Consider the following 24,543-nt stretch of genomic DNA (forward strand, 5'->3'; position numbering starts at 1 on the left):
TGAAGTTGCAGTATTTATCTCTCCTTCGAGTGCTTGCACCAGGGACTTTGTAACTGGATGTAGAGCTTGTCTGTCTGCACATCCCTGCTGGGTTCCTGGGGCCCCTGGTGGGCATGCCCTCCAGAGAACCACAGCCTGGCACATCCACCCATGTAGTTTTTAAAGAGCTACTAATATAAAAAATGTCTTTTTATTTTTTGATAAAGAAATTAGGAAGCAGGAAGCTATGGGAAGATGCACAGTGAGTGCTGTCTGCAGGAGCCCCTTTGAAGTCATTTTCCTTGAGCCTGCAAGCCCAGTGCTCTGATTTGACTGCTATTTCCTAATCTTTTCCAATACAATGCAAAGTGATTCTGCACAGAAGTTGCAGCCTAAAAAGCTTTTCAAGAAGGCTGAACTCTAAGGCAACTCCCTGTTTTATTATTATTATTATTCCACCTTCCACATCTTTGAATATAAGATTTTTGTTCAAGACTTACACACTTTAAAGATGGTGTGGCAAAAATGGGAAGAAGTGCTTTTTATAAGTCTTCCTACTGTTGTTTGCAGCCATAAAAGCAGACTGTGCTATCAAAAGAGTCTGTCAGATTAGATCAGATTAATTTATTGTTAGCACACTTACACAGTCTCGGAATAAAAAGGTGACATATCCTATTGTCTATGGAGAAGTGTGTGTGATGGTATGAGGAAAAAAAAAAGAGAAAGAAGAAAAAAAGAGAAGATGTTATTTTGGAAAATCTCAAGCAACAACGAGTAAAGACAAGTGAAAACTGCCTGGTAATTTGGTCTTCATAGCAGAAAGCAAGCTGCAAATTTCATAAATAATTTTCAACTAATGATTTGAGAGCACCTTCAGTTTTTCTTATTATTATGCTTGACAGCTTTATATTGCTACCATGGGTAGGTATTCTACTGAGAAATGTGTGCCTGGAACCTTGCAGAGATGAGAATTAGATTACATAGCCAAGTTATCGGTCTCCTAAAAGTGATGAAATTATTTTTAATTTAACGTGTATGGATTCAGTTTAGCGAATGTGCAGCTTGTTTCTTTGGATTCAAGTGTGTAAACGAAAGTATCTTTATGCTTTAATTAAAAAGTGAGGGACTCCCTTGAGGTGGTCCTTTTATAATATCTCGATATGGAAATGATGACTAATACCTTTCCGATCACCTAACAAGAACATATCTAATAAAACATGTTATATGAAATTAGATAATTTTTTTTTTTTTTTTTTTAAAAAAAAAGATTCTTAGGTTACAGGGAGCATTCTTCCTAGACCCTCTGTCTGGGCCGAATTAATCTGAATAAATCAGATTGTCATGGCGATAGTCCAAAGCTTATCCATAACCTTTTTATGTTTTTTGGAGTTCAGGTTGAATTAGTGTATCTTGTCTGTGTGCCTACAAGGTCTGATATGTGTTTATAAGAGGAAAAGATGTAACTAAAGGTTTAAGAATCATAAATGTCTACAGCACGTCTCTGCAGACTTGGTTCTGCTTAGGATATGGTAACAAACGGTAAGAGCTGGTGTGAAGAGGGATAGAGGGGATATATCTTCAGAGCACCAAGAGGTGAATTTGAGGTGGCATTAGTTTGTTGATCGCTTTAAAGCTGGATCATCAGTCTGAAAATCAGAAGAAATGTGAGGGATAACAGTAGCACAAAGAAATTTTCTAAGTTACTGTACCCCAAAAGGCCAATTTTTTTATGCTAGTTTCTTTGTTCTATCAAGTCACAGAAGCCACTTTAAAAACTGGGAAAATAAAAAGGAATTCTTTAACTTTAAGCTCAGATTTTTTTTTTTTTATGAGTAAGGTAATATCAGCTACTTATTTTAGCTGCCATGAGGGGGTCGGGGAGGGGAAAGAACAAACATGCATTCTCATCTGTGCGAGTGTTTGAAATACTGAATTTTTCGAAACTGAAATCTTGATGCAGATTTTTTCCTAAGAGTTTGCATCATTCTCATTGCACATTGTAATTGCACAGTCTGAGCACAAGATTAAATTTGCTGTATTTACAATAATTATGCAATTAGACATAATTAGACTAATTATTCAAACCAATGAAGAAAATAGATATATATTTTTACAAATCTCTGCAATCTGAGAACATGATCCAGAATACCATTGTGAGTTCAGCTCACAAGTTCCACTTGGAGTCTGCAGCTAAGGACCAAATCAGTGGGATGGAGCTGCTCTGCATTTGAGTCTAATCCAGAACCTAATGGCTTTGGTAGCTGCGTTCCCACTAACCAGGATCAGGCCCTTCTCTAGTCCAGATGAATCTTTTTAAAGTAGGATCTTTATCTTTAGGAACACCCCTTCGAGGCTTCAGTCGTGCAAACACTGAACCAGCATGGGCTTGATTTTAATCACATCATTTCTGTGGGACTGATTGTACATACAAAGCACTTCAGTTCCAATGCTCCAAACATCTACTGAGCTTGATTTAATGACTATCTGTTTCCTTTTCTTGCTAACTGTATCTTCTTTTCTTGTTTTTGTTCATTTGGTTTTGCTTTGTTTTTGCTAGTGTTATGCATGCATTTCCACAGACGACCACATATTTTCCTATATGTGCTCATGATGTTGTCAAAAAAGTCAGTATGTTTCCTAAGCCGTGATGAAATTAGAAGTGGTAGTTGCTTTATAGTAACATAATAATGAACATTTTTCATAGTTTGCTCTTTTGATGCCTTATGAGCTGGCTTATTTGCCTTATTTTGATGGCTTATGAGCCTCCCAGGGCTGAGGTTGTGCCACAGCCTGTCCTAAACATAATACCTTTTTAGCTTATCAGCATAAACACAAGCGAAGACTTGAAAGTGGGCAGCTGGAGGAGATTGAAAATGCAGGAAGTTTGTTATTTTAGTGCTAGGATGAATAATGTGCATGTATAGATAAATGGAGACGTATCTGATGTTTCTGCAGCCCTCTACTGTCACGGTGTCATGCATGATGCCCTGCTGTGCTCTGCTGTACTCACCTGCTTTCTTGCTTTTTGTGCTCCGTGGCATCCCTGTGTGCTCAGCGTAAGCAGGGGATGTTGTACCTAACAGCCCGTTCAGCTTTCTGTTACTGCTGTTGCTAACAATGCTTCAAGATTTTGCATATGTATTTCAGCAACTTTTTTTCCCGAGTTCCCAGCTCTGCGGTGCCCATTTCATATAAAGCTGCTGTGGAAATCTTGTATTTGGACACTACAGTTTTCTCTTGATCATATCAGAAGGAACTCCTTCATTACACATCCTATTCAGGTCCCTGCTCCATCATTTACACCCCTGGCTAAAAATAAAATCCATCAGGAGCTCATTTTCAAAGGAAAAGCAGCAGGATTTCTGTAGCTTATGCTTCTTTTCATCAAGCAGATTGTACTTTACAACGTATTATCCAGAATAATGCTGTGACTTCAAAGACTGCCAAAACAATTTCCCCCCTTGCCACTCTCTTTTCTTCTGCCTTTAATATATAAGGTGGGCTATGGCTTCAGGCTATGCCAGCCACCATTCTTTCTGCTATTAAAAAAATAATAATTTTCTGGACCATTTCAACATCTTCTTACTAATTGGCCACATCTACACCTCCTGGAAGTCATCCCGAGTGCACCCTGCAGCTCTCCTCCCTCCTCTGCTTCAGGCTCTTCCTAATGCTTTCTCTTGCTCCTGCAGGGGGAAACGAAGATCCTGAAGCTGAAGAACCTCCGACCTCAGGACTACGCGAATTACAGCTGCATCGCCTCGGTGAGGAATGTCTGCAGCATTCCCGACAAGATGGTGTCCTTCCGACTCTCTAACAAAACAGGTAGGTCTCCAGCAGTGACCGTCCCTGCTCATTTCATGTTCCTTTGGTGGCCTTTAGGGTTGCACGGCTTTGCTGTGTCACTTACAATGTGTGTCTGTATAGTAGGAGCTATGGTGGTTGGAGCTGTTTAGGACCAAGCTGTAGAAGTCGTTTATTTCAGTTGTTTTCCCTTTCCTTGGCAAAGTTAAGATTTGAAGATTTTTTTGTTTATTGGTATCAATATTTATCACTCTCTATTATGATTTATATTTTCCTCCAGTGTCAGAAGGTTTTGTTGGTGTGAATAGACTTGACTTCAAAGAAGGGATTGCAGCGAGGTAAAAGGAAAGGGCATCTCAACCAGGGCACAGAGTAGAACATTCCTTTACAAGTCCTCCAAACACTCCCAAATGCTTCTCACAACATTTTGCTGGAAGCTACTTATTTGTAATCAACAGAACTTTTTAGGGAAATAAATCAACCTTTTTATATTCTTACATTGGTTTAAACCATTGATTTGATATATTGATTGATCTGATACATTCTTACAGTGAATGAAACATTGACTTCTTACATTGATTTAAACAAAAGCATTTTTTTCAGATTTAATTGCTTCAAATAAAAATATTCAAGCAGTCAAGTTGAAGTGCTTTGCAGCAGGTTACCTGGGCATTTATCTGTCTCTGACCAAAGTGTCTGCATGTTTTGGCATTTCTCGTGCTTTTGCTCTTTTCTTTGGGCTTGGTCCTGGCTGAGCAAATGCTCAGTTGTGCATCTTCCTCCCTTCAGTGGTTGTATCATTGCTATGGATCTGGAGAGTCTCACACCAGCTGGTCGTCGCAGGAAGTGCAAGCACACTGTTGAATGCTGGTTTCTAGCAGGATGGAAATTATAGATTTTGAATCTCTTAAAGGTTTTGCATCCGGGATCAGCAGATGATGTATGTCTGAAATGCTTTATAGAATTGAAGCCAAAGAGCAAAGTCATTGGCTTATGGTTTTAAGTAATTAGAGATTTCAGAGAAGTGTTTTCTGGAGAACTGTTCTGCAGGAAATGATGTAACATTTGAAGACTTCGAGTTAGATTATGCTGGGCTGTGCCTTAATAGTGTGTGCCTCAGGGCACTGAAAACAGGTAGCAAATGAACAAAATAGTTGAGGTATTAACATGCTGAGTGCATCTAAGATGAACTAGGAATTTTATTTGCACTTGCACATTTCACATTATTTCTGCTCTCATGGATTTATTCCAAGGAGTTGCCTTCAGCCTTTTCTGAATTTCTGATTTGACAGCAGGGACTCCAGAACTGTGTTATGTACCATTCCTGTGCACAACACACTGCAAAGCAAATTAACAGCCCAGCTTTAAAGCTGCCACTGGCAGTAAGGGAATTACAATCAGCTCCAAAGGTACCTAGCAAAACGTATTGGAAGCACTCATTTTATTCTCCTACTAATTTTGCCAGGAAGAAAAAAAAATATATATATCAAAATGTGAGTTTTGGCTTTCTTTACTTGGACTGACTTCATACCAGGAGAGAGATGAAATTTCATTTGCCATGGAGTGGCATAGCTGATAGTTGAGAGCAACTTTCCTCTCCACACTAGTCATAACTTTTCTACTTTCTTGCATGCGAATGAAGGCTGAGGGTTGTAACCTGCAGTCTGGTTGCTCAGCAGAAGGTGTAGGGCTCTTCTTTTTCCAGCTATAGAAGTTGTCTTGCCCAGTGCCTGCGTATTGTCCATGACCATTCTGTTCTCACAAACAAAGCTCAGGCTCAGCAAAGTGTTTCTTTCATTCATTTGTAAGAGGCAATGATTTTGCTGTTGGTGCCAGAACAGCCTCTACCATGTTGGACCTCAGCTGCTACAGCAATTTTTTAACACTATGATAGTGGTGAAACTTGAAATAACATGGCCATTCTGGACTAAGCACAGGTGATCTTGGTCTTATTTTGTCACAAGAAAGAATTATTTCCACCGTACGAATATCATGCTTATTTTGGGAGAAAGTTGTCTTCTCCAGGAGGTAGTAGCGGTACATTAAAAGGAGTAGCTCTTCAGGAATAGTTGACAAGTAAACAAGCCTGAAAATGTATATTCACACTTCTCGTGAAGAACCTCGTGGCAACTACCATCAAGAGCAAGATTAAATAGCTATAGTAATTACTGCAATAACTCATTAAAGACGATGACTGATATGTTGATGACTCTGGGACAGAACTTTCTCATTTGATATGACATCTGTTGTAGCTGTTTGTTAGACCTTCACCTTGAGTAACTTCATAGAAGTTACGTAAATGAGAAATACAGAATAATCCAACATAAATCCACCTTAATGAAAACCAGAACCCAAACCCAATACTCTACTACTGAGTAGTCCTAGCCTGTCCATCTGCTTTTAATTTAAGGCTGAAGGCATATTATGGAGATGTCCGTATAATAGAAACAATAAGGAGACAAACAGAAGCATCTGTATGGTTTGTAAACGTGCGTGATATTTCTTGTAATGGAGGTGACTATAAGTGAGTTTAAGTTCAGCTGCTAATTATGTGATGTCACTGTAAAATTGCTGACAATTTGCCTGTTCTGCATTTATCAGGTCTGTGAGCAGAGCTGGAGGGAGAGTTGGTGTTGAGCTTCAGTTGGCTGTTCTGTCTGAGGGAGATGAGTAAGGAGGGTGGCTAAGAACACAGCAGCTGTGGGTTTCCACTTTGTTTTGGCTGTGATTTGGCTCATTGGGTTCAGACTTCTATTGCATGATGCAGAATTGCATTATTTGTCAGGCTTCCGTTGGTTGACTGGCTTGAGGGTAAAGTTGGGAATGTCTTTCCTTGCCGTAGATGCGTATCCCAGCCTGGGCTGCTCAGGGACATGGGCTGTCCCAGCAGGCAGATGGAGTTTGCGGGGGTTTGTGGACCACCTGTATGGAGCAGTTCACCCTTCAGGTGATGGACACAGTGGTGGGAGGCTGCGTGCTGCAGGCAGCACCTTGGCTCCTCACTGATTGCCACGGCGTGGTTCTGCACGGCAGGATGTCGGCACGCTGCAGGAGGGTTTGTCACATATGATGATTGTTGGCAGGCTGCGGGTGAGGAAGTGGCGCCCAACAGATGTGCAACAAAACCAACGTAGCAATTACTGTGACCCTAGAAATTCTTCACGCTCTTACGGTATCCTGCTACTACCCTAAGTGCTGTTTGCTTCCAGGCCACTGAGGCTTTCACAGATGACAGTCAAGTCACCTGTTTAAACCTTTTGCTTGATAATCTCCCTGTATTGTAAGAGAGTACAGTGTCAGAGATGCATGAACACATTTTTCCTGTTTCTTTCTCTGAAACGCTCGAGTGTCCCCACCTTCCCTTGCCAAGAACTGTAGGTGACATGGGGATGAATGTAGACATTCATTTCAAGGAAAGCATGCAAACCCGAGTGCTCTCCTGCTACTATTTATGCCACAGGCTCTTTCATACATCTATACTCCTGTTCACACACCAGAGTTGAGAGACTAATTTGAGGAACACTAGGCATGTCTTTGTGTGAGTAGCTGAGATTTCTGCTCAGCTCAGCCTGCCAGCTTGTCCCTGTGACCTTTTTGTTTTCTGTGCTCCCTCTGTCTTGCTGATTATTTGATTGTGTGTCATGGCATCACCAGAATAACAATCAATTACTGCGATACAACCAATCCAAAGAAAACTTCCTGCCTCCTTCTTGAATAATTAGAGAAGTAATTAAGCTGATGCCATCAGATGAACACGTATTCATCAGTATACTTTGGACATGGTGTAGGCTTAAAGAGTTACACATAGGTATAATTAGGTACACTCACACCCCCTTCATTCCACAGCAGTGTCTTAATTACATTGGTTCTGCATGAGGATGTGGAGCTGTAGACACATCGCCGTGTGCCTGTAGAGACTGCAGGAGTTAGAGTGCATCAGCATCATTTTTCAGATACGTGGATTTCTTTGTTCCAGTGCAGACTAGTTTAAAATACAAAAATAAAATGTGTGTTGTAATGAGAGAAGCTGAGATCATCTCAGAAGCATGTGACTATGCATATGCTGAAGCCCAAGAAGACAATTAGCACTAATATTGTACAGCAGCACGCAGAGGCACTTGTTGAGCCCAGACCCACTTTGTATCTAAAGACAGCTATTACTCTGCAAGTGTATTATCCAAGTAGATGAGAAATTTGAAGGGAAGCAGAAACACTCTGAAATGATTCACCTGCTGTCAGATCGCTGGTGAGTGGCAGGAGCAGAAATAGAAGTCAAGATGTGAAGAGCAGCAAAGGGACTAATTTTGCAGCTCTCATTTGTTTTTAGTAGACCGAGTTCCTTTAAAATCAGCACATCGAAGTTAATTTGGGTAAGTTAATGCAAGAAGGAATTCTTAAAAAAAAAAAAAAAAAAATAGAAAAGAAAAAGCAGAAAGGCAGCTGCTTTGCACCAAAATCAAGGGGTTATTCTGACAAGGAGGAGGAACCCTGACGACTTTCTCAGTGTATGTGCTTGAATCCAGGCTGTCAGAAGAGGAGCAGCTGCGAGAGTGGGTGTCTCACTGAGTCATGACCTCCATACTTTCTGTCTACATTGCCAGTTTTTGTTGCCTCACTATGTCCCCAGTGTACCCAGGAAGACAGCCTGTCTGAGCAGCTTCTGGCTCCTACTCTACCCTTGGGGCTTTTCTTGAGGTTGCTGCTGTCCCATCTCTCCCCTGAAGCCTCAGAGGGTTCTTGCAAGGTGCTGACGTGCCTCTTCCCCATTCAAGTTTTTGAGACGTTCACGTGTCTCCTCCCCATTCAAGCTCTTAGAGCTCTTACTGTGTTTGTATTCCTGAAACCAGGGACATTTTCCTTCCAAACAGTCCTCGCAGTTTGAAACAGCACGAATCACGAAAAACAGCTGGTGGCAAATGCTTGTGGGGTGGGGGCGCACAGTTTTGCAGAATTGTTCTTCTCATAGGAATGGTTTCCTGAGACCTTTCTTATCACTTCCTCCCATGTACAAGTGGTTTGGGATCACCCCTGTGGTTCCTTTGTCCACCTTTTCTTTCTTTTGCCTTTTTTTGGGGGTAAAACCTTTGACGTGATCTCCTATAGTATCCTTATAGCCAGGCTGGTGAGAGGTGGATGATTAGTGGAAAATTGGAGGGGTCTTTGTGTTTGAAGGGTGGCATGGTGTCCAGCTGGTGGTCGTCTACTCAAGTCCTCCCTCAGGGATCAAAACTGGAAACAATATTGTGCAATATCCTTATTAGTGACCAAAACAATGGGACCAAGTGCACTTTGAACCAGTTGTTGGATGATGTCAAATCTGGGAGGGCCTGGGGCTAGAGAACATCACGTATGGGAGAGTCTGAGGGATCAGGGTTTGTTCTTGGGGAAAATGTTTGAAATTTGACTGTATAGGGCCTGGATAGCCTGGTGTGATCGGCATTGCTTGAAGGAGGAGTTGGACCAGAGGCCTACAGAAATCCTCTCTGATGGAGATGATCTGTGGTTCTGTGAATAAAATATACACATTTAAAGGAAAAACAATGCTGTGGAAGTGGTAGTTTGAATTCAGCATTATCTCCTCTCCCCAGGACCTCCCTGTCTGTGTAAAAACCGGTCAAAGCCCAAAGGAGCTGTCACCCTGCCTTAGCCTGAGCCCTGCACTGGTACGGAGGCACTTGGTGTGAAGATGCTCAGCAGGAGCAAGCACAATGGCCTTTAGAAATATAGGGATTATATTATTTCAAGCATTAATTATGCTCTATATCAAGCATGAATTATTGAGAGATGATATTAAAATCTGTCTCCAGCTTGTATGTGACTCACTATGTAATCTTTAGAGTGGGAAAAGGTGACTTGAAATACAGTGAACTCTGAATCTCACATCGTAGTGCTCACATGTAATAGTAAATATGAATGGAGCCTTTTAAGAGTGTTCATTGTTTCACAGTGGCAGATAAGGAGTGTGATGCTTACCCATAAAACCAAACATCTAGCTTGAAAGGTTTATTTCAAACATCATTAGGATATGGAAAGAGTTGAAATAAATAGGCAGCTTTCAATATCAAAATTCTGGGATTCCTGTAGTATTTTCTTCTAATATCATTGAGTAAAAGCAAATAAAACATTGATCTTGATCTACAAAGCAATTTTAGGGCCATTGATTCATTTGAAAATGTGTATTAGTTTGAATTAGACAGTTAAGGCTGCTTAGTACAGGTGTCAGGACAGTATCATTAATGTTTAAGGCTGAGGTTGATTTCTGGCAGCTTCTAACACAGAAATAATCCAAACCAGTAACTTTTTACCAAAAAAGATGATTATTTCAATGTGATTTTTCAGTTGCATGACACCGTTCATTCACATAGCAGCAGAAGCTGGCACTCTGTCTGGGATGTGCTGGGAATCAAATTGAAAAAAGCTTAATTCATTTCTAATCCCTCCATTAAACAATAGTCTGTCATGACAAATTTGCTTTGTTTCTCTTCATTCAGACAATACATCTTTAAGAGAATTATCTGACTTTAAAAAATATTTCTCTTAGCATCCCCTGGCATTCTAAAGAGTGCGACAGTGACACATGGCCCTGCACTACAAAGGCCTGAAATCCTCAGATAAGAAATACAGCCAGCTGCATACTCAGAGCTAAATACTGAAGGTAGATGGTATTAATGCTATAGTAAGAAGGAATAATAGAAAATAAAGCTGGAAATGACCCAAAGAAGTCATCTATTCCTATTCTTGATGGCAGAATGCACTGGATCTAAACCCTGTCCTACCAGTGTCTGTTGGACCTGTGTTGAGGAGCTGCCAGCAGCAGAGGTTTGGCGTTATTGGCAGACAGTCTGGCCCCGTGCTTGCACACCCCAACTGCTGAAAGCATTATCCGATGTCCAGCCCAAACCTGCATTTCCACAACTACAGCCCATCACTCTGCTTCTGTCCGCTGTGGCACGGAGAGGAGCCACAGCATTCCCCTCTCCCTCCTCACAGCAGTGTTTTGTGTATTGAAGGTGGTTATCTTGTCCTACCTCTTCTGTTGTGTAATGAACCGAGCTCCTTATGTTGTTCCCCATGAATAACATCCTCTGCGCCTCACACTGCTCCTGTTGATGTCCTCTGTCCACCTCCCTGGTGGAATTCGGTGCCTCAGGGCACATAGGGAGCTCTGAACCCAGCCTCATCAACATGGAGCTCGATGCAGGGCTCATTTCATCTCCCAGCGAGGTTCCTCTTTCTGCAGCTCCATCCGATGGCTGCTGACTTTTGCTTATGGTGGATGGCGATCTGAGCACAACACTGAGGGTCTTTTCTCTGCATCACCTCTTAGTCAATCACTCATAACCCACTAATTGGGTGGGTGATTGTTACTGTCAAAAGACAGGATTTGTCTCACCTTTGCAGCATGTTGAAAGCTTCAGTACCTGTACTGCACTGGCTGTTCAAGGAGCACTGCACTCAGTGGAGAGAAACGTCTCCGAAGAGCAATTCATCCCATCTATTTTTGGAGAGCAGGAATTGGGCTTTAGGGGTGCTTACATCTCATCAAGATCCATGACCTCGCGTTGCACGCCTGACATTCCAGTGGTTGAAATTAGCAGAGATGAATTTAAACCTACGTTGGTTAAATGTAGGTTTGCATCTAAATATAGTGACGAAGGGGACAGTTTCATGAGTGGGTTAAGCTGATTTAACACTACTCTGCTGCTAAAGGGAGGATCCTGCCTCCCCTTCATACCCTCTTGATAAAACGTCCACAGAATGAATAGTTCATACAGTGTGGGAGCTGTGAGCTATTGTAGTTGTCTCCAGAGCGTAACCACCGAGGAAGTGCTCTGAATAGCAAACGTATCCGCCTCCCTTCCTCCCTGTTGGAGCTATCAATGCCACATCTGTGCGTGAACGGCAGCACGAGCAAAGTGCGAGTCATCAAAGTGCTGCTGCTCGATGAAAAGCAGCCAGGCAAATTGGGAAGAAAGAAGATGAGTCATCAAAGCTGCGTCCCCATTGGTTAAAAAACAGAAGATTTCAGAAAAAGTTGGGGGAGGAAAAAAAAAAAAAAAGGCTATTTAGAATGGAGGGAGAGGGAAGGGTTACCTGCTCCCTCCCTGGGGCCTGCACTCCAGATATCTGCACCCAGGGGTGTTGTTACATTGGGTAAGGGCTGAGCCCAGCAGAAAATGGACCTTGCTAAATATAATCTCATTCTTTGCTTCATTTCTCTCCTGCAACTCTCCTTCCTGCTTCCCCTGCAACATCATAATTTTACATTCTTGATAGTATGTCTGTAACTGAGTGTATAAAGTCAAAAAAAAAAATCTCTTCCTGGGCAAGTGCTAGAATTTTAAGGGGAATGATGAAATGAGAAAAATAGCAAGTAACAAAAAAATAAGATTGATCTGTATGCTGAAGAGGTGCCATATGTTTTATGTGTCTAAATGCAAAGTCGTTGAGAACTTGCAGGTTGTTAGAGCTGGAGTGTTTCGCTACTCCTGCGCATGCAGATTGCCTGCAGCAGCTGAATGAGACACTGCTGGAGTCCAGAGCTCTAAGTGACCGGCCACTACTTGACACAACTTTATAAAAACAGATTTTCACCGTGAGGATGACTGGGTGCTCGCACAGCTTGCCCAGTGGGGTTGTGCAGTGTCCATCCTTGCAGATCTTGAAAAACTTTCTGGACGTGGTCCTGAGCAACATGCTCTGGGTGTCCCTGCTGGAGCAGAGAGCTTGCACCAGATGGCCTCCAGCGGCCCTTCCAACCTGGGAATCTGTGATGAATTTCAGTCCTAAATCGGCAAAGAGCTCAGATTTACGTGTCTCTGCCTATTTTTCCCCCTTGCCTTTCTTGAAGAACTCATTGCCAAGCCCAAGGTGAACTGACCCAAGAAGCCTTGCTTCTTCTAGCTAAGTGTGCACAGGCTGAGAGCGCAGAAGAGCTGCTGGCACATGTAAGTGGATGCTTGCTTGACAGTTTGGCCCACTGGAGTGTCTTATTCTGGCTGGGTCGATACACGCTGGCACGTTCTGCCCGCAGGATTTCTGTCGTTTGCAAGACCAACAAGAGGAACTGTCAAACATAAGTCAAGATTATGGCTCTGTCGGCAAAAAGCAGGAAGGATAAAAGCAGAGAGGATGGGTGCATAAAAGTGGGTTTGGCTGTTGTTTTCTGAGAGGGTATTGATGAAAAGAAAGGACCTACAATATCACAGTGTGCTGTGACAATGTGGTCAATAAAAAGTTTATTTTTACCCAATAATTCAAAATCTTGACCTCAGCTGGGAATTAAATATCTCTCTATATATTTGAACTATACTGGGTAGGTAAATAAGAAATGATGCTCCCAGCACAGTGGGGACCTCAAGTGTTCTCTCTTTCTTCTCTGACTTGCAAGGGACTGTTGATAATGCGTATGTGTGTTAGGAGCATATGCGTTGTATTCCTGCAGGAAATCAACCCTGTAAATTAAATGGATGCACATGCACACGTATATATGAGAAAGTGTAATTCAATTACGTTCTATTACTTTGGTTCTGCATATGAAATAATTCACAAAACTGGAGGAAATGATGTCTTCTCATTTTTATTCATCATAGATGAGTGAGTTCTCAAGGACATAACTTTCTGCTCTACTTTGACATGGCTATTAAATTGTTAGTTTACTTTTGTGTTTCCCAGTGATGCTCAGAGCCAACCGTGACACTTCCGCCGTTCCGTATACCCAGTCCAGGTACATATATTTGCCTCATTGTAATTATAACACACCTTGGCATCAGGTTTTTTCTGTGTGCTACATCAGTGTCAGATATCTTTCTCTTCTCGGTGTAGACCTGTCTCATACCCAGCCCCGGCAGCAGCTCAGACTTTGCTGATGTTCAGTTAACATCAGTACTGGGTCAATAATTGGGTGCTTCCAGTCTCTCTGCCAGTGATCCCATGGCGGCTCTGCTTAACGTTGGAAACACTGCTGTAGAGCTGGGTTGTCATGTCAGAGGTGCTTGGTAGGCTGATGTGGTTAAGCACGTATATTAGGGTGCTAATGATAACTTAATGACTGCTAGCTTTACTCTGGATCTGGCAAACTTTGGCTCAAGTCATTAATCAAAAGCAGCGCTTGCTGTGTGCTGTTCTGTTCCTCTGTGAGGATCGGTGTATGTTGTGGACACCTTTTGTAGTTAATCTCTGTCTGTGTGCCAGCAGTGCCCAACTTGTCTTGTGTGCACATGTTAATACTAACTAAAACCACATTGATTCGGTTCTGATTTTAATTCTCCGTGGTGACTGGGCCTTGGTTTCTGCCCTGGTGTACTTGCAGCAGCGCTCTGTGACACTCTGCCGTGCACCGTGGCGTTCACAGCCAGGCTCCGCGGTGCTGTGAAATACGCGGGGCGCCGAAGCAGTACTTGCACGCGAAAGCCTCTGAACTGAAGTCCCTTTAAAAAGGCTGCAGCTGCAATATGAATGGGACCTGAGCGGCTTCCCTCGCCATGAGTAGGGCCTTGTTCTTCGCAGGGAAGGGCTCGCAGTGGCACTGCGGCTCCCTTTGTGCCCTGGCAAACCAACCATGACTTGGAAACGTGGGGCTGGCGCTCGGAAACCCCTGCTTCTAAAGCACGGCGAAGACGCAGGGCTCTTTTGAAAACGGAGCCGTTCTCATTGCGGTGTCCAAATAGGATGTTTGGAAAGCTTGTTCCATGCGCTCCCCCGTGGAAATATTTACCAAAGCTTGCTATTGTTGTATTACAAAGTTTATTCTTCCTATTAGGGAGTTGAAAGAAGGTTTCCGCTGGGCAGGTTGCCTGGCTGAGTCTGTGCTGATGCCGGGATGAAGGCTCTGGCTGGGAGATGCTTTGCTTGCCACACCTGGATGGCCCCGTGTTTGTCTAATGAGTGGCTGATGTCATCTAAGGGAGACCTAAGCCTGGATGAAACACTGGAAGTGGCTCTGGGCTGATAACACACTCCACATAGTAGGGACTGATTCTGACAGGGACATTTTTGCTATGTTAGAAATTCCTTAAAAATTTGTGATTTCACACGTGAGCACCATCGATGTCTCCACGAGCTTTGGTATTGAACAGTTGTGTTGGACCTGATGCTGAACTTCCTAAACCAGTGCTGAATAGTGCTTAAATCTGTAAAATCCATCAGTCTTTGACTCTACACCAATCTGAGGACATCAGTTCTGATCTGTGTGGCAGGATGTGTCAGGATGTCTCCACGACCCAAACGTGGCTTTGTGATATGAAGGGATGGAGCTCTGGGGCTAGGAAGAAGGAGAAGAAAAAATCCGGACTGTTTGGAAAGATGATCAAGGAGAATAGAAGTAAATAAATGACATAATGCATGATTAAACAAAATTCAGTCATACAGTGGTGGAAAATAATAAAATATGTCCCTAAATTAAACCTTCTCGTGGAATTTTGAGAGATCTCATCAAGATTTAAACATAAACTGAGGAACTTATTCCTATGGCAGGAGGCAGCGGCTTCGCAGAGGGAACTCGTGGCTGGTGTAGTCATGCATCTTCCCTTTTGATTGCACATGTACCTGCTGAGTTCTGGGGGCTTTGAAGCACTTCGATCTCAAAGTGCCTTTCATGTAAGAAGAGCCCTGTGTAAACGTGGCAACCAGCCAAGTAGCCTGCTTGCTGAAACTAACTTTTTGCAAAACTTGTATAATAAAATGAAGATTGGAGGCGTAAATCGCTGGCGTACTGGCACGGCAATATGCTTCTCTTCAAATGATCTCAGCTGAGACCGCGTGAAAGCTTTTTAGTGAGGATGTGAGGGTCTCCACCAGCCTCAACGCTTATCTCTTCGTGCCTGTCTGAAAGTGAGCAGGCATAATGTCAGTCCGGGCTCCAGCCTTGTGTTGGAAAAGCAGGGTGGTCTGTAGAAATACGTGGCTCACCCTCATATTTCTGCTGTCACAGATGATGTGGATGCCGCTGGGTGAAACCACCTGTGTGCTGGAGGCTGAGGCAGACACAGCTCCAGTGTCTTTCAGACTTGTGCCAGGAGCACACAACTGCACGCAGTGGCTTTTTCAATCCTGTCATTTTAATATGAGTCAGATCTCTTGGAGGAGTCTTTATCTCCTCTTCCTTCTGACTCAGTTGCATGATTTCCTGCTATCTAAACAAATATCGCAGTTTGGGTTTGGGCTGGGGCTGTACCATGGCTCTCCTGGCTGGGCTCAGTCATGCAAGATGCTTTGCAAGTGCACAGGGTGCTTAACCACGTGCAGAGCCTATTAGGAACACATCTCATTCTGTCCCTAACAAGAGCCACTGAGACATTTCAGGAGAGAGTATAAAAGCAGTGTAAGAGATATGTCATAGTCTTTCCTCCTGCTTGACCAAAAAAATAAAAAAAAAAAAAATTATGCCCTGAAGCATGAGTTTTAATAGTCCTTCACCAATATTTTGGTATAATCATCAACTATTATAATTGCTCTGGATCATCTTGTCATCTTTATAAATGCCTGCTCTATTTTTTAATCACGTTGGACTGAAAATACAGCATGGCAATGAATTAAACAGTTCTGTTTTGTGCATTTAGCCCCCAAAATTTACCAATAAGTGAGACAAAAAATCCATTTTAGAGAGTGGGTTAGGCCAAAACAACCCGTTCACATCTGTCGGCTCCTGAAGCACCTGTAGAGCCTCGTGCTGAGGGTGGGATTGGTGTCAGCCACCTCCAGGCCCCTGGATGTCACCTGTGGTGATTGAGCTGCCCTCTGGTCTCTGCCGACAGTCTGCGGGGAGAGACAGCTACCGCAGGGGGAGGTTGCCAGAATATAGTTTAAGATGGATAATGAGTTGACTTTTGGCAGTGCTTCTCTCTGTCATTGAAACTAGAACAGGGAGAGATCCCACAGGGCAGCGAGCTCCGTTTCCCCAGCCCAAACCGGTCCTAAACCTTTTGTCTAACAGGTATTTGCTTGGGAAATCTGGAGGAGAGGGATTCGGTGGCAACCCTACACAGTCCAGTCCAGGGCTTACTGTCCCTCCTGTTACTTGTTGGGTTTTTGTTGTGTTTTTTTTTGCCTTCCCCACTGCTGCCAGTGCCCCAGCTCTGCGTTGCCCCTCTGTGGGACGGGCAGCTGCCTGTGGCTGTGTCGCTGCAGCATCCCCTGGGAGCAGGTGGAGGCGTTCCTGTGGTCTGGGAGGGGAAACGGTTCTGGGTGAAGGAATGCAGCAGAGCTACCCAGCAAAGCAGACCTGCAGAAAGCCTACACGCTGTTAATTAACCCAAGTTAATTAATACGGGTCATCCAGCAGGTAACTAAACCAATGCCTTAGCCCTGTTCTTTTCCACATCCACATTTGGCACAAAAGCAGCGTTGTCTCCCACCCCTGCCCATCCCTGGCTGAAGGAGGAAAGCTCAGCATTAGCTGCACCAAGAGCAGAAATGAGTTTTGGAAATGGGAAGCGTTGGGCTGGCAGCAGTGCTCAGCACGGAGGGACAAAGTCCAGGGGAGCTCCAGGAGCCTCGCAGCCTTTCCATCCCCCAGCCACAGCCTGGTCGCATGCGTGTGACACCCAGCCAGACCAAATCCCACCACTGGTTGCACCGCAAAGCTGAAAATAAGAGGCTCTGTGTTGTTGGTACGCTGCCATAAAGTGCTGATTGTCTATAGGACTTCAAGCAAGGAAATATCAAAATAATAGATCATTGTTCCTGGGGTTTCGTATTCTCTTTGCAATAGACATTTGACCCTTTATATGCTACAGTGAGTTTCATTTGTAGGAACCCTTAGTATCTCCGCTGAATTATTTAATATTCTTTGCTTTAAAGCAGGCTTTTCATGGTAGTCGTTGAATGTGTTGCTGGATTTTTGTTTGTGTTTGCCTGGTGGGGTAGGTTGTAGTTAAGTGAAATGTGTGGTGTAAGCAAGGAGAAATTGCTGTATGCAAACCGTAATTTTCATGTACTTACTGTTTTGAGTGCTGTGATGAAAGGGATGTATCACAGCATTTTTATCAACATCGGCTGCTATCTTTGTCTCTCTACCTGAAGGATGGCAAAGGGCCCCCTTTCATCTGGAGGATTACGAGGCTATTATGGTAAACAGCAGCGCCAGGTTGGGTTGACATCGTTGGAGCTTTCATCTTTTGTTCGAAGTTTTGAAGCATTATTTGTGGTTCTCTTGTTCCCTGTCTCATGGCTGGATGTTTAGCAAGAGCAGAGAACAGCTTCTTGCCAGAATTGTTGAGGAAAAGTCATTTACCAGGGTGGGGAGGGAAGGAGCAAGAGCGGCCAGCTGAGCGCTACCCAAGCCCCGCGTTGGGTGATGACCTCACAGGTCTGAGCTCAGCTCTAGCTGCACGGGGGGATGTAGGGTGCCTGGATCCCTGCCTCTGCCACTTTATTCTGAACAAACACTGCTACAGCACAGCATAGGACGTGCTGCCCAGTCTCATATCTCTAATCCCCAAAGAGGAGCCCATCAGCTGGTGGATGCACCAGCCGATGACAGAGATTGAGGTCGGGGGCTCACACTCCGACACCTACACAGTTAGTGGCCAGTTTCCTGTCCATATTTTTAGCCAAGCACCCAGCCTTGTTGCCTTTATGTCAGTTACATGAGCACAGCAAATGACACTGGTAAGTGTCCGTGGGATCTTGAGCCTGGAGGAGCTGGAGGAGGAGGCTTTGCCCATGAACCTCTGTGCTCCTGCTCTCCTGAAGCATTTCCCTGGCTGGCGCATGGCCTGTTCTCCCTCTGCTGGGGACGGGTGTAAAAGAAGTGCTTCCCCTTCGTGAGCTGCCGCTTGTGAAAGCAGGGAGCCAGCTCCTCCTGGGTGAGTGCCCAGTAAAGAAAACTCTTATTTTGTAGTTGACTTGTACTTGCCTTTAGTGATTATTATATTTTTTTAATATCAAAATAAGATTCACATATAAAGCAGAGCACACGAGACTATCTCTATAGTAACAGCGATAGTGATATGCCACTTCCAAATGTAACATTTTTATTTCCTTTTTATTGTCACCTTTTCTGGTTTTTGTTCCCTAGATTTTGCACAAAATTTCCATCCTTCACCTTTATGCACATGTTTGTCTAGCACTGCTGTTTTTCTGTGCTAGCAATGTGCGTTCAGGCTTTGGCTCATCCTTTATGTAGCTTGGAGTACTCCTTCAAGCCAAGCCCTAATCCAGTAAGGGTGGATCCCTCCAGAAAAATTGCAGCTCGGATTGCCATGCTATGTTCCAGCACCTAAAACGGATTGCCCTGCCGTGTCGCTTCATACCAAGCATTTCTGCTGCTCCCCATATGTCGTGTGCAGGTATTTCAGGGGAAAGAAGAGGAGGAGAGAGAATTAAATTTAATCACAGGCTTCTTTCTCCCTTCTGAGAGCAGCAGCATCTTGCCCTTAGCAAGCGTAGTTCAGCTGGCGTGGCGGTGGTGCTGCCCAAAGGCTCTTTGCCCGCTGTGTGGCAATTAGCAGGGGCCTAATTAGCCTGCACGTCTCCCACCTGCCAGTGAGGGAGGGGATGGAGCCGAGGCTGGGGCTGCTGGGCCCACAGCCTGAGCAGGATAAAAGGGCCTGAGCTGTGTTCTGCTGCTTCCAAGTGTGTCGGGGGTGTCCCATGGGGTGACTCCTGGCTCGGCAGACATGACTCAAACTCTACAAATTCCTCTCAGTTCGCAGCCAAGTCCCGGGGAGTTCATCGGGGAGGCGGGTGGATTAATAGGGCTGGTTCTCAATGGAGAGGATCTGACTTGAAGAGAACAACGTGGTGTCTGTGCCAAAGAAGATTGTTACTAATGCTTTTCTTCCAGGGTGGAAAATCCAGCATGCTGGCACCTATCCCGTGCATTATACTTTACTTCCCAAGCTCGGCTGCACATAAATCCTCACCCACTGTTTGACAGTGAGGGACAAGCAGGTGCCCGAGCAGGGGACGCATGGAGCCAGGTGGAGCAGGAGGATGGGGAGCAGCCTTCTCGGAGGACGTGTGCTCCTCCTAGGAGTGCTGCAGCTGAAGCCTTTGCTGATCTCACTTGACTCGAGTGTGCTCGGCCAGACTGAGCAACGGCACAGGTATTGCCCCACTACACCTTCCTTTTCCTCTTGTGTTTTGCAGCATCCCCTTCGATTAAGCTTCTTGTGGACGACCCGATAGTGGTGAACCCTGGGGAGGCGATCACCTTGGTCTGCGTGACAACAGGAGGAGAGCCAGCCCCCAGCCTGACATGGGTGAGGTCCGCTGGTGTCCTGCCCGAAAAGACGGTCCTGAACGGTGGCACACTGACGATACCTGCCATCACGTCGGAAGATGCTGGCACGTACAGTTGTGTCGCCAATAACAATGTTGGAAACCCTGCAAAAAAGTCCACCAACATCATTGTAAGAGGTAAGCTGAGCTGGCAAACCAGCAGCCTTTACATTGGAGGATAAATTGAACTCTAATCTCTGTTCACATAGTGGCATCCTACATTTCCAGATGTATTTCTGGTCAGTTCTAGTAATGCATGAAGTGAATTGGTGCTGGCTTCGGGTAGCCACTGGCTCTTGTGCTGGGTTCCAGCCCCCTACTTGGGGCTGTGCCTGGGGTGAAGTTGTGCCTCTTTGTACCATGTAGATGCAGCAGCTCTCATGCAAACCAGGGACAAATGCTTGCCAAAGGACACCGTGTCATTGCCTTTGAGCGCGAAGGTTTGCCCTTCCTCTGCACACACACTTTTAGCAGTGCCCTGAGGGCAGGGGCCATGGCAGAGTTTCCCTCTAATGGGTCCTGAGCTCCTGGACACCATTTCCTACCTCACCCTTTTCTTCCTTCCCATCAGCTGAGCATGTTACTGAAATTAAGGCTGTTGTGCATGCTGTGAATCTGCTGCCATCAGACGACTGCTCCCTGGGTAGGAGCTTTAGATTAGTATCTATGCTTTAATTATGCTAAATAGCAGACTAAATGTCTGTCTTAGATAAAAGTAAGAGAAGAGTGCTTGCAGAGCAATTACTGACAGGTGGAAAGAAACTCTCCCCACTTGTTTACCGCTTTCTGGGTAACCCCAGGGACATGGCCAGTTGGTTTGAAGGTGGAGTTCACTTGGCTGGTAGGCATCATCTGAGTGGATTAATCTACCTGAAGCAAACAGTTCATCTGAAACTAATTTTCTATAATCTAATCTATGAATGCTACCGAAACATAAACTCCCACGCTATAGGAACTTTAAATAATGCCATGTGATTAATCATACTCAGGAGAAACTGCTGTATAAGGAGCCAGTGGTGTGAATATTTTATGAGAGCCATAACCCCTGTTCAGTTCTTATTGCCTGACATATTATGCTCTTCAGCAGGACGATGAATTAGAAGCTATTTCTGTTCTGGGGGTCAGGGAGGGAGCACCACATCAGCCTAGGTCTGCAGGAGTTTATCAGGAGAAGTCCACAGATTTATTTGTAATATTGTATTTCCATTTGAATTTTTGACATTTGGCTTAGGGGTTTTGTTGTCAAGAGGCAAAAGCAGTGTTGTTTCAAGAACACAGCATCAACATTAATTTGCTGTGATTTACAACGGTGATGAGGTTGTGAAGGGAAGATGTGAGTGAAACACACACTCAGAATAAGCAAAGGGAGAGGAAAGGTTTTGTGTGAAAGGAAATCTGAGTATTTTAATTGACCCAGCAGACAGCACCAGAGAGCCCAGAGGAAAAGCCAAGTCCCTAGCTCCCTGCAGATACAAATTCCATGAGTCATAGCATAATAATGATATGCCCTCACATTTTTATTTATAGAAGCCCATGCCTATGAGATGCCTAGGAGCTGCAAGATGTTGAACAAAATATCATTAAAACATTTGAGGAAGATTCTTTTTTTTCTTCTCTTCTGTGTGGCCATTAATTCTGAGAAGCAACCACCACAAGGAACATCACCCCCCAGTACATGGCTGTGTGCTGTGATTTTTCCCCTTTACTATTATTTCTGTTAAAGGGAAGGAATTGTCTTTAAAAAGTCTTTTTACTCTGGCCTTAGTTGATTTATATTTACTAAAAGGGATGCTGGGTTTCACAGTGAAATGTGAGTGAAATTTGCACCCAAGTTTGGATTTTACTTTGTGTCTATGTTTCTTAGCATTTTGCCTGCAGCTCATTGCTTCTCTCTTTCATCTCTTTTTTTGTTGCTGTTTATCAGGATTTTCACACAGCAGCTGAGGAGAAAAGAGTATTTAGTTGAAATGGCAACTAAGCCTTGCAGGAGAAGCAGTTGGTAATTGGAGTTTACAGCTTCTCTCAGGTTGGACTACCGATCCTAGGACTAGACAATAATCCCCTAATCTTACACAGATAGGAATGTAAAATTGTAAAAAGTGCCATCAGGGCTTGGATTAAATTTGTTCCCCTTAAAACTTACTAAATTTCACCGTGCATTTATCCAAACATGCCTTTGTGTGAGCTTCATCCCATTGATGCTGCCTTATCTTCCAGCAGCTCTTGATTTTTTTTATTTATTTTTTTTCTGAGCATTTTCTTGTCTTTGTGGCTGACTGCCCAAATTCATAAATACCCATCACACTTTCCTTTGAATCCATCAAGGATGATGCCATATGACTGCCATACATTTAATTAAAAATAAATAAATCTAAAATCAGAGAGAATCCTTCAGAAAGAAATAACCATAAATACATAAATGTCCAGGGTGCGAGTAACTAGCTCCTGCGACTGCTATGCGCTGCGCCAGCAGTGGTATTGGTTTGCATCTTCCTACTATGCATAAGCATTTAATGTGCGATCTCTTTGCCATTACTCATTTTTCTCTTCTTCCAGTGAGCATTGGCATGGAAGACATTCTGAAAGTAAAATAGACCAAAGCTGCCATTTATGCAAGGAACCCATTTAGTCATAACCGCCTTTGGATGTTCTTTTTTTCCTCTTTTTGCCTGTATATCTTACAAGGAACTTTAAGTCCTTCCAACAAAACACGCTGCACACTTTCTCTTTGGTTCATGTGAATGCAGACCCTTGCAAAACACCAGGCGGTGCGCACATCTGCTGGGGAAGAGGCTCCCTCGTTCACCACCTGCTCAGGCAGTCAAAGTACCACTTGCAGAAGAAGTAAGGTACTTTAAAGGTACCACTTTCTTAAACAAGTTGTGAGCCAAAGTTGGCTTCCTTTGTCACTGTTCTGCTGAATTACTGAGTCAGTGCCTTTCTCTTCCACCCGTCAGATAATGTTAGCAAAAGTTTTTCTGAGATGAAGAGCAATTGTATTGAGTACCATCGTGTCATTTATTCAGAGGCACAGATTTAATGCAATGTCTTCCATTTCCACCTCTTGCTTTGAGTGGGAGCTCACCAGAGGCGAATAAACGATGTGGTGCATGGGCCTTTTCCAGTGGTACAGCGGCCTCTGCAACGAGGCCATGTATTGTTTACCCAGTGAAGTCACCATTTAGTGAGAATGTCTGCAAAACACAGCCATATTGAAGAATGCCATTATCACTTTAACCCTACCCAAAGTTACTGCAAAATACTCCATCCCATCAAATACGTTGTCATCTGTCAAGGTGTCCGGGTCAAAACAGGAAAGGAGGAAATACTATCTCATTTCAGCAGAGCTGCCTGCTCACCAGTTTTAATTATGGAAATTTCTCGGTATTTCCTTTAGATTAATGGGTTCTTTAGATGGTTGCAAGTCTGCTGGCATCTGAGTGCTAGTGGGTATTCTCCTTGGTGGCATCTTCACTTCCTGCTCTCAGACTGATGAGTAGAATAGCTTCCTGTACTGTATTTCTAGACAAAACCATCAGAAAGCAGAGGAAGCTCTAAGGGGATCTTGACTCCTCTCACTCAAGTGAGAAAAAGACTTTGCTCTTGGAGGTATTTCACTTCTTCAAAAATTTCTCTTAGGATCTTAGAAATTCTATTCTATTCTTCGGTGCATATTTGAAGAAGATATCACAAGGCATTAGAGTAGAGAAAAGGTAATATTGACCTCATAAGCTTTAAGACAGTGCATAAAAACACGATCATCACAATACCATGCAGTATTTGCGTGACAATTGAAAATGTCAAAAGAGGCAGAAATCAAGATAATCATTTGCCAACAGCTTTTGGAAAATTGTACAACTTCAACTTGACTTGAACCAGTACTGAAAAGTATGAGAACATGGAAGAAAAACATTCCAAAGGCATTGTGAAGGGGAAAATGAAAAAAAAAATAAAATAAAATAAATCTCTCAATACGTACCAGTATCTTACTGAAGAAATAAAGGTTTCTGCTAATGAGGGTTGTAAGGTGGCTCCTCCATCCAGGAAGAGAGCAAAAATGCTGGGTAGCATCTCTGAAGGACACCTATGCATCAGGTGGAACCAGAGAGATGTTTTACAGGTCTTCAAACGTGCAGCACTGATATTATTTGGAAGGGTGTCACCGTGCACAAGCTCAAATTTGTTGCCTCCTCAGTGAGTTCTTCCTTTACCTTCTTTAAAGAGACTCCTTTTTCTCTTCCACTGTAACTGCAACATTATTTTAATGCCAGTTGACTCGGACTCTGTGACTTTTCCCTTCTGTGAAGTGGAAACATAATGTCTAGAGTTAATTTTTCAAAGGGGTGGGATTCCCTGTCAGTTTAAATATAAAATAATAATTTTAAATGACCTGTGCTCTATATTAGCACAAAAGCTTTTGCTGAACAAAAAGCACTCTGGAGAAATACAATTTAAGGCTGAGATTGCTGGAAGTACCTATCTCATTATGTCTTGAAAAAAAAAAAAAAAAAAGACCCAGGTTGTGAAATAAATGAT

The 24,543-nt window shown here is 43.6% G+C and overlaps 1 protein-coding gene across 5 annotated transcripts in view; it reads left to right on the forward strand.

Moving 5' to 3' along the window:
- Window positions 1–24,543, forward strand: part of MDGA2 (MAM domain containing glycosylphosphatidylinositol anchor 2) — a 328,803-nt gene that overhangs the window by 161,259 nt on the left and 143,001 nt on the right. For all 5 annotated transcript variants that reach the window (XM_084522442.1, XM_084522443.1, XM_084522444.1 and 2 more), the window contains 2 exons: window positions 3,672–3,804; window positions 19,876–20,145. In XM_084522442.1, the coding sequence (XP_084378568.1) occupies window positions 3,672–3,804; window positions 19,876–20,145 (403 nt within the window). The remainder of the gene's footprint in view (window positions 1–3,671; window positions 3,805–19,875; window positions 20,146–24,543) is intronic.

This window comes from Aythya ferina (genome assembly GCF_964211825.1).
Source record: "Aythya ferina genome assembly, chromosome: 5".
Taxonomy (NCBI): domain Eukaryota; kingdom Metazoa; phylum Chordata; class Aves; order Anseriformes; family Anatidae; genus Aythya; species Aythya ferina.